Source organism: Tursiops truncatus, chromosome 20 (genome assembly GCF_011762595.2).
Source record: "Tursiops truncatus isolate mTurTru1 chromosome 20, mTurTru1.mat.Y, whole genome shotgun sequence".
Classification (NCBI taxonomy): Eukaryota; Metazoa; Chordata; class Mammalia; order Artiodactyla; family Delphinidae; genus Tursiops; species Tursiops truncatus.
In genome coordinates this window covers 30,427,763-30,437,532 of record NC_047053.1, presented here as the reverse complement: position 1 = coordinate 30,437,532, position 9,770 = coordinate 30,427,763, and the positions used below count along the sequence as shown (strand labels likewise).

The window sequence follows — 9,770 nt, the reverse complement described above, 5'->3', positions numbered from 1 at the left end:
GTGCGCCGGACGGGGAACCGGGAGGAGCTGCCACCGCGCTTGCCACCCGGGTCGCCCTTCCTCCGCGCGCGCCGCTGCCCGGGCCGGGGGTCCGAGCCGCGCGCCCCCGGCCCCGGCCCCCGGGCGCCTGGGCCGGATGTCCCGATGAGAGAGCCGGCGCTGGCGGCCAGCGCCATGGCTTACCACCCGTTTCACGCGCCACGGCCGGCCGACTTCCCCATGTCCGCCTTTCTGGCGGCGGCGCAGCCCTCCTTCTTCCCGGCGCTCGCACTGCCGCCCGGCGCGCTGGCCAAGCCTCTGCCCGACCCCGGCTTGGCGGGGGCGGCGGCGGCGGCGGCTGCGGCGGCGGCGGCGGCGGCCGAGGCGGGGCTGCACGTCTCGGCACTCGGCCCGCATCCGCCCGCTGCGCATCTGCGCTCGCTTAAGAGCCTGGAGCCCGAGGACGAGGTGGAGGACGACCCCAAGGTGACGCTGGAGGCCAAGGAGCTGTGGGACCAGTTCCACAAGCTGGGCACCGAGATGGTCATCACCAAGTCCGGGAGGTAGGGCAGCCGGCTGGCCGGAGGGCGCGCGGGTGGGCGAGAGGGGCACCCGACAGCTCACACCAGCGCCGAGCCCGCGGCTCGCGGCTCCCTGCTCGCTCGGGCCCCCGCACCACGCTTAGACAACCAAGTTGACTTTTCTTATTTGGCAGCGAACGAATTTTTTTAAACCAAAGCATCGAAATCTCCCAAATGAAAACGAAAATATGCTCCTGCAAAATAGCCCCAATCGTTATGAGTCCCAAAGCCGAGGAGGCCCCGCGGCTCGGCCCTGGCTGCTCTCCAGCGGTCTCGGCTGCAACTCAGCCCCGCGGCCTCGCTCTCCTGCCTGCGAGTTTGGCTCGGTGCTCCGGGCAGATGCAGCGTCTCCCGCACTCTCTTCCGACCCTGGAGCCCAGAATGAGACTCGCACCCTGCTAGGCCCAGGCTGGCCCACTGGTTCCCGCCGGTCGCTGCGTTCTCGGCAGCGAGCCCCGAACCGGCCCAGCTGCAGCCTGACCCGGCCTGGAGCCTTGTCCGCGCCGAGGAGCGAGGACCTCCAGACGCTCACGTCGCCCTAGGCCTTAAGGCCGGAAGAAAACTACAATCCCCAACCACTCAAGCCTTTGACTCAGATACGGAGAATCCAGGCCTCAGGCTCACCCTCTTCCCCCGAACTTCAGGGTCAGGGTCCTTGTTCGGCGCTGTAACCCAGTTCCTTCCCCCAAACAAACAACATCCGAATTTATTTCTGAGAGCTTCGGTCCCAAGTGGATATATCCCCTGAACGGATTTCAGGGAGAGTCAAGAGAAGCGGGTGTATTTATAAAGGCCCTGGATTTCTTTCTTGAAACCTCAGCTTTCATCTCAGATGAGGGAGAAAGAGGATCACTAGGTCTGAGCATAGGGCTGATGGGAAGCCTTATAATAGGAGAGGGTCTTGACAGGCAGAAATGGGGTCTCCCAGGAATAACAAACGCAGGTGGTGTCTCCCAGGCAGTATTAAGGGGGAGAGCAGGGACAACAGCGGAACACAGGTGGGGAAGTGCCAGGCAATGGTGTGGGGGGGGGGGGTCCTCCGACAGAGAGCCGGCTCCCATGACGTCTCCATCTTTCCCTTTCTTGCAGGAGGATGTTTCCTCCCTTCAAGGTGCGAGTCAGCGGCCTGGACAAGAAGGCCAAATATATCCTGCTGATGGACATCGTGGCCGCTGATGACTGCCGGTATAAATTCCATAACTCGCGCTGGATGGTGGCGGGCAAGGCCGACCCAGAGATGCCCAAACGGATATACATCCACCCGGACAGCCCAGCCACGGGAGAGCAGTGGATGGCCAAGCCGGTGGCCTTCCATAAGCTGAAGCTGACCAACAACATCTCCGACAAGCACGGCTTCGTGAGTGCAGGGTGGTTGTGCGGATGGGGGTCGGACACTGAGCACCCGGCACTGCAGGGGCTGGGGGGAGGCGAGGAGACCGCAGGATTCCCCGGAGGGGAACGCTTGCCGAACCTGCAGGGTGCCCCTGCCCAGGTCACTGCCCTGTGGCCTATGCCGGCTGGGCCTGGGCCCAGAGGGCTCTGCTCTGCAAGCCTGGAGAATGGGAGGGTTGGGGGCCGCTAAGCTCCAGGCTGCTCACAGCCTCAGCTCTCTTCAGGCCTTCCAAAGCCCCTCCTAGGGTCCAGCGGGAGGCAGGTGTGGCCGGAACTGGGTCGTGCAGCCGCTGGTCTTTAGGTTCTGAGCTTGGAAGCCCTGCCCTGGACCTCAGCTTGTCCTCACCCTTCCCCGTGAACAAGACCTGGGTTCCCATCCCTCTCCCCAAATGTGGAGATTTAAAAGTTAAAACAGCCCCCTCCATACCTTTTCTGAGACTCCTTTCCCTCCTCCCACAGGCAGATTGCCCGACCAGGAGGAGGGAGTTTGGGGTTCTCATCGTTTCTGCCTGAGCGAGGGCCCCAGCGAATGGGAGGGGGAAGTTCATGGGGCAGAAGGGACTCCCTGTCCGAACGTAGGGCAGTCGGTGAGCCCTCGAAGGTCCCAGTCTTCTCTCCGTGGCGTTACTAGGGTCTTAGCAGTGAGCCCAGGAAGAGAGGTTAAGAGTGGCATTGTAGGAGTTTTTATTTTGTTTTATTTCTGTTTTCAACTGGGGTAAATTTTTTTTTAATAGAGAGAAACTGTGATGAAGAAAAATGAGAGAAAAAAGAAAAAGTAATATAGGAGCGAAAAAAAGCGGAGAAGACAGGAGAAAACGGGGAAGGGTGGGGGTTGGAACGGGGAAGGCAAAACCCTGAGAGAAATAGAGAGAGATGGAAAGAGGTCGGGTCCCCAGAGAACAGAAATGCTCGGGTCACAGGCTGGCGGGGGGGGGGGTGCTGTCGGCTGACCCGCGCCCTCCCCGCAGACCATCCTGAACTCCATGCACAAGTACCAACCACGCTTCCACATCGTGCGAGCCAACGACATCCTGAAGCTGCCCTACAGCACCTTTCGTACCTACGTGTTCCCCGAGACCGACTTCATCGCGGTCACTGCCTACCAGAACGACAAGGTGCGCGGGACCGGCGGCGGGCCCAGCCCCTCCACCGACGCCCTCCCCACGTGCAGGTTCCAGCCCTCCACTCACACCTGCCCGCAGCCCCCGGCTCCCTCACGGCCCATTCCCGAGCACCAAGCCTGACGTCTGTAAGCGCAGCAGCCACCGAAATCCCCCAGGCTCTCTCGCAAGCCCGCGACACATACCCACGAGCTCCCCCGGGCGCGCGAGCAGCTGGGCGCTCGTTGGGGTGGGGATATTTACTTAGCAATTAGCGGAGACTCCGGGGCCGTGCTGACATTTTTACATTTTATTCGTTTATTTCTTGGCTCAGGGATGGGAATTGAAATGAAAAGAGAGCGCCGGAGGCAATCTGCCCAGGCGTTCCTGCTGCTAGGAACCCAACGCTAGGAACAGGGGGCCCAGTTTTCACTCTCCTGGGGGAGCCAGAGGGCGGGACAGGTGACAGCCCCCACCCCGCCATCCCTCTCTGGGTCAGTCCAGGCCCGGGACCCCTTGGGAGGTGCTTAGAGGCTTTTCCTTCAAGTGAAAGGGCCTTTTCTGCTTGCTGCCCTTCTACACCCTCTCTCTAGAGAGGCAAATCACCGCCCCACTAGGCCTGTGCCCGTGTGCACGACTCTCGGGTGAACGACAGTGTCTGAGTGTCCTGCCGGTCGTCTTTTCCGTCCTTGTGTCTGTCCCACGCGGATATGCGCGCACCATTTGGAGTGCCTTAGATTCGTGTGGAGGCGTGTGAATTCGTTTGGTTTCCTGGGCGCTTGTTTTGCCCGTGTGTACTTGCATGTGCGTGGCCCGTGAGTGTGGTTGACTTTGTGTGTGTCTGCTGACCTGCGTGTGCTCTGCTGTCTGCGCCCTGCTCAGGTTGCGGGTTAGTTTAACTTGAGTGGCCTCGTGGGCCTGTGTGCACGCTTGGACGGATTTCGACTCTGGCCGCAGAGCTTTGGGCTTGTGTGTGCAAGTTGAGGGATTATGCCTCGAATAAGGTTTTTGGAGGTCGCTTTCCTCGAGGCCCGCCCGCCGGCCTCACCTTGCCTTGTGGCTTGGAGCGTCCTATCCCAGGTGGGCGGGTACCAAGTGTGCACTCCCCGGGCTCTCCTCTGGGTGGGCAGCCGCTGACCTCCGGGTGCCCCAGGCCAGGCTGGAAGAGCCGCATCCTGACCTGGCGCCACCCCCTCGGTCCCCGCAGATCACGCAGCTTAAGATCGACAACAACCCGTTTGCCAAGGGCTTCCGGGACACCGGGAATGGCCGGCGGGAGAAAAGGTGAGGGTGTACGGGACCGGCCTATGGCGGTGCCTGGGGGAACAGGACGTGGAAGGGGGCGTTGGGGGTGCTGCGCTGCGCTCTGACCCGCTCCGTCCGCTTATCCCCAGGAAGCAGCTAACGCTGCCGTCGTTGCGCTTGTACGAGGAGCACTGCAAGCCAGAGCGCGACGGTGCCGAGTCGGACGCCTCGTCCTGCGACCCTCCCCCCGCGCGGGAACCGCCACCCTCCCCGGGGACAGCGCCTAGTCCCCTGCGCCTGCACCGGACTAGAGGTGCGGATCTGGCGGGGAAGAGAAGGGGAGGGTGTCCACCGGGCGCCAGGTGGCTCGGTGCTCCACATCCGGCTAACTTAAGGCCTGGGAGAAGCGTCAGCAGTGAGCCTGGGAGGGCTCTAACCCAGGACTCTCCTGTGAGGGCGGTCCCAGGTGGCCCGCAGATCCTGCTGGGCTCCGGGGTAGGGCCCCGGCGCTGGGTGATTCTGGCGCAGTAAGGTTTTCTCTACCGGGTTCACTTTCTCCCACTGCACATAAAGGGTCTTGGATGAGGTGACCTACAACTGCCCCTAGCCCGACGAGCCCCTAGAAGCTCCTCCGACTTGGCCTCCCCGAGAGCAGGCTTTCGCACGTCTCTCCGGCCCGGCGCCGACACCGGGAGAGGCTTCGCGCCTGTCTCTCCCAGGCCGTAACCCCGCGCGTCCTCTCTCCCCGCAGCCGAGGAGAAGTCGTGCGCCGCGGACAGTGACCCAGAGCCCGAGAGGCTGAGCGAGGAGCGCGCGGGGCAGGCGCTAGGCCGCAGCCCGGCCCTGGACGGCGGCAGCCCCCCTCGCTTGACCGAACCCGAGCGCGCCCGGGAGCGGCGCAGCCCCGAGAGGGCCAAGGAGCCGGCCGAGAGCGGCGGGGACGGCCTGTTTGGCCTGCGGAGCCTAGAGAAGGAGCGCGCCGAAGCCCGGCGGAAGGACGAGGGGCGCAAGGAGGCCGGCGAGGGCAAGGATCCCGGCCTGGCGCCACTGGTGGTGCAGACAGACAGTGCGTCCCCCCTGGGCGCCGGACACCTGCCGGGCCTGGCTTTCTCCGGCCACCTGCACGGGCAGCAGTTCTTCGGGCCTCTGGGGGCCGGCCAGCCGCTCTTTCTGCACCCGGGACAGTTCGCCATGGGCCCCGGCGCCTTCTCCGCCATGGGCATGGGCCACCTACTGGCCTCGGTGGCAGGCGGCGGCAGCGGAGGAGGTGGCGGACCAGGGACAGCCACCGGGCTGGACGCAGGCGGGCTGGGTCCCGCAGCCAGCGCGGCAAGCACCGCCGGGCCCTTCCCGTTCCACCTCTCCCAGCACATGCTGGCATCTCAGGTAAGGCCTGTGAGCTGGTGGCAGCACGATGGAGGGAGGAGGACTGAGGTGGGCAGAGGAGGCAGGCATAGGGCTTGAGGATGCCATAGGCGCTCCAGTGCTTCCAGCCGGCAAGGACTCCCTCCTGGGGAGACCCAATGGACCCTCTGGAACACACCTAGGTTCAGGGAGACTAGGACTGTAGGTCCAGGGTCTGCAAGGGCACTGCTTCTGACTCCTGTGTGACCTTGGGCAAGTCCCTGACCCTCTCTGGGCCTATTTCCTTCCCTATAACCCTAGCATAGAGTGTAACCCATTAGACTCTTTCTGCTATGGCAGACTGGGGCTGCCCCGGGCTTTTGTAAGTCCACTTGCCTGGCCTGCCTCAGGACATTTTTCTTGGGAACAAAGATCCCTGGCTCACTGTCAGTCCCTGAAAGGCTAAGGTGGCTGGACAAAAGGAGTAGGAAAATTTGAAATATGTTCTGGATTATTGACCACCCAAATGACCCACCTCCCAGATGTCTCTGGCCCCTTTCAGACCCCCCAGGAAGTCCTCTGCCCTGACAAAGGACTGGGTTCTCCCTTCCCCCACACCGGGTTTCCCAACTCTCTCAGCCACATGTCTCAGAGACGAGGGGCTCGGTTCCCCAGGCCCAAGTTGAAATTCTGAGCTCCCAGGGGAAAGTTTATGAAACTGTGGCCAGCAGCAAAATAAGAAGATCTGATGGGGAGAGCGGCCTCTTTGGTTGCTTGGGTGGAATATTCCCTGTGGAAAGATTTGGAATCTCTACATTCATTTTCCTCCCTCTGAGGTTTCTGGCAAATTGAACCCGTGAGATCTTATCTTAAGGGAAGGAAAATAGGAGTTCAGATCTGAGAAGGCTCCTTTGGTTCAGAAGCAAATATTTTTAAAGTGGGGGAGGGGATTCTGAAATGAGTTTTAAATAGAGCTCAGCGTCGGGGGCGTGTGGAGTGAGTGTCTGAGGCACTAACATCACCTATCTGGGGATCTGAGCTGGCAGGGAAGCCTCCAGAAAATGGAGTTCAGGGCCTGGAGGTTTAATCTGCACCCTTGAGTCGGTGTGTATGTGATGCCTCCTCCTCAGACAAATTCTAGTGATAAGCGTGGGCATCAGAGAGGCCACAGGGAAGTCAGGGCTTCTAGACACAGCCTGGCCACAGGTGTAAGGCCAGGGCAGAAGTACTCAGCACTCAGGACGCATCACTTGGTGGACGGCTAATGGTTAAGTTCTCAAGCCAGGATAGCTCACCTCTGGCCATCAGGAAGAGCCCAAACCTGGGAGATCTGAAGCCTCCCTCCTTCCTCTGAGACACCATGTCTGAATGCTCAGTAGGGCTTGACCTTCTCAGGAAGGATATTTTCTCATTCCTGACTAAGCTACTTCTCTTCGTTCTCCCTGCCTGAGCCAGGCCTGAGGCTCCCCGGAAGCCCAGCCCAGTCAGCTCCTGCCCTCCTCCCCATACCCACATACTCTGTGGAGTGAACATTATCTCAAAGGTCAGATAATCCAAAAGTCGGGCCTCAGGGACTCAGGCAGTGTTTGTCCAGGGTTTCCCAGCTACTGTGCTTTCCACAGGCAAAGGCCTTGCATTCCTTCCTCAGCTGCCACTTAGGTGCCGCCAGGAGTCCTTTGTATTCAGGCCAGTTTATAAACTGATTGGCATCTGGATCCTTCTCCTGGTCCAGGCAGGAGACCCCTGAGCAGGTGGGCAGGCAGAGGGAGAATTTACAAAGGCCCCCACCCCGCCCCTCGCCTGTGCTTCCCCTGCCCCGCGGGGCACCTGCGGATAGAAAGGCTGGGGAGGACACTGTTCTAAGTGAGCAGAACCTCCCTCCCAGCACAGCCAAAGATGCCTACTGGCCACGTGGCCCTGTGCCAGCCCTGTTTCCTCCCTCAAGGCCCATGCTAGTTCAGCTGCCTGTAATGGCCTTCCCATACTCCGATTGTAGTACCTGGCACAGAGCTTGATGGTGCCAGGTCTGTGCGTCATAACCTGAAGTGAGCTCCCCTTCTGACTGGGTTTGGCCATAGGCATACCGGCTCATGCCTACCTGTGCTTTTGGGGGATTACGGTCATGTGAGCTCTGGTCTCATATTCCTAAAAACTGTAGGGCAAGGATTTCCAGTTGTAGCACCACCCCTAGAGCCCAGATCACCTGCAGAAACACCTCAGGCAGGATGCCTAACCCTTGTCTTGTTCTGTTTCTTCCAGGGAATCCCAATGCCCACTTTCGGAGGCCTCTTCCCCTACCCCTACACTTACATGGCTGCTGCTGCCGCGGCGGCCTCCGCTTTGCCAGCCACTAGTGCTGCGGCGGCTGCCGCTGCTGCCGCAGGCTCCCTATCCCGGAGTCCCTTTCTGGGCAGTGCCCGGCCCCGCCTGCGCTTCAGCCCCTACCAGATCCCAGTCACCATCCCACCTAGCACTAGCCTCCTCACTACTGGGCTGGCGGCCGAGGGCTCCAAGGCTGCAGGCGGCAACAGCCGGGAGCCCAGCCCGCCGCCCGAGCTGGCTCTCCGCAAAGCGGGGGCCCCGCCCCGCGGGGCCCTGTCGCCCAGCGGCTCAGCCAAAGAGGCAGCCAGTGAACTGCAGAGCATCCAGAGGCTGGTGAGTGGGCTGGAGAGCCAGCGAGCCCTCTCGCCCGGCAGGGAGTCGCCCAAGTGAGGGGCTGCTCAGCTGCTCCGCTGCCGCGCAGGCCTCCTGAGCTGCCTGCCCCTGCTGCTTGGGACATGTACAGCACAGAATGGGTATTTATTTAAATAAAGGAGAAAAAGCGGGCTGCAGAGGCTGGAATGAAGCCCCGATCAGCCAGCCAGGGCCTGGGACACTTCCCTGGGCTTCAGAAGGAATCCAGCTGCCAGGAACGCAGTCGCTTTGGAGCCACTGGATTTGGTCCAAGCCTGCTCCCGTGTCAAGGTGTCATCGGCGGGGCCCTCTCCGGGTCCTCCAGCACTGTGGGGAGTCCTCGTCCCTGGCCCAGCCAGAGGCTGGCTCTTCGGGAGCCAGAAGGTGCAGGCGTCAGGCGGGGGAGCCCCAGAACCCCTAGCCTCGGGCTGGGACCACTTGAGAATCTGGGGTGAGGGGTGCTGGGGTCAGTGAAGATTCAAGTCAGTGTAGACTTGAGCTGAGAGGAACCTGTTCTTTTAGTCCTTCCACCTCTTCACCCAGACAGGCGCCCCTCCCACCCCTGGGTCAGCAGAGGGAGTGGCACTTCTGCCTTGAGTCCCCAGGGTGAAAAAAAAAAAGATATTTATGAAATAAATGGTAATTTGTGTAAATAAGCTTTAAGGTTCCCAGAATATGCAAATTGGTATTAATTTATTCAAAGGTGTACATTGCTGTGTACATAATATTTAGAGATTAACTCATAGCATTTAATTTTTTTTTTCATTTTACATGAGCATCTATATTGTACAGGGCTTGGGGGGTCCTTGGCTGCGGGAGAGGGCCCCGATCCCTGGAGGAGCTCCCACCCCGCCAGCCCCTCGGCCCCTGCGCCCGGGCTTTGCTCTTCCGGCCCGCGGGCTCCACCTCAGGTTTTCACTTTTCGCTCTGGAGCGAGACGAAACGACAAAAACTCGAGAAAACAATAAAACGCTACAATGCAAAGTGAACGGCGCAGTGCGCTCTGTGGGTCGCGCGGGGCAGGGGCGCCGCAAGCGCGTCAGGCGGGACTGGAGTCGGGGACCGAAGGTTGGGCGCCCCGGGCTCGGCGGCAGCTGCTCCCCGGGGGCGGCTGCAAGGCTGGGGCAGCGAGCTGAGCTGCGAGGCCGGGCGGCGCCGGCGCGGGCTGCGGGCTGGGCCGGGCGGCGCCGAGCCGCCGCGAGCCCCCGCGCTCCCAGCGCGTCCGCGTCTCAGGCCGGGGGCCGGGCTCCCTCTGCTGGCCGCTAGCCTCTGTCCGCCTCTCCCGCCACTCCGCGCCTGGCCTCCCGCTCCCAGTCCGGGGCACCACAGCGGAATTGCACCCACTTTCAGAGCCTCTGGGTAGGTGGGGCTGATAAGATGGGTGCTGCCTGCTCCCTCCTTCCCTTCGGAGGAGGGGTTTGGCCATGGTCCCCCATATACCGCGGACCCTAGAATC

General features: G+C 61.5%; 1 protein-coding gene across 1 annotated transcript; it reads left to right on the top strand.

The window, feature by feature from the left end:
* Positions 1-9,173, top strand: TBX2 (T-box transcription factor 2). Its single transcript, XM_033847811.2, has 7 exons — positions 1-542; positions 1,650-1,917; positions 2,921-3,067; positions 4,260-4,336; positions 4,447-4,610; positions 5,049-5,683; positions 7,901-9,173. Exons 1-7 carry the CDS (start codon positions 145-147, stop codon positions 8,351-8,353), a joined length of 2,142 nt encoding a protein of 713 aa, XP_033703702.1. The 5' UTR covers positions 1-144; the 3' UTR covers positions 8,354-9,173.
* The last annotated feature ends 597 nt before the right edge of the window (positions 9,174-9,770 follow it).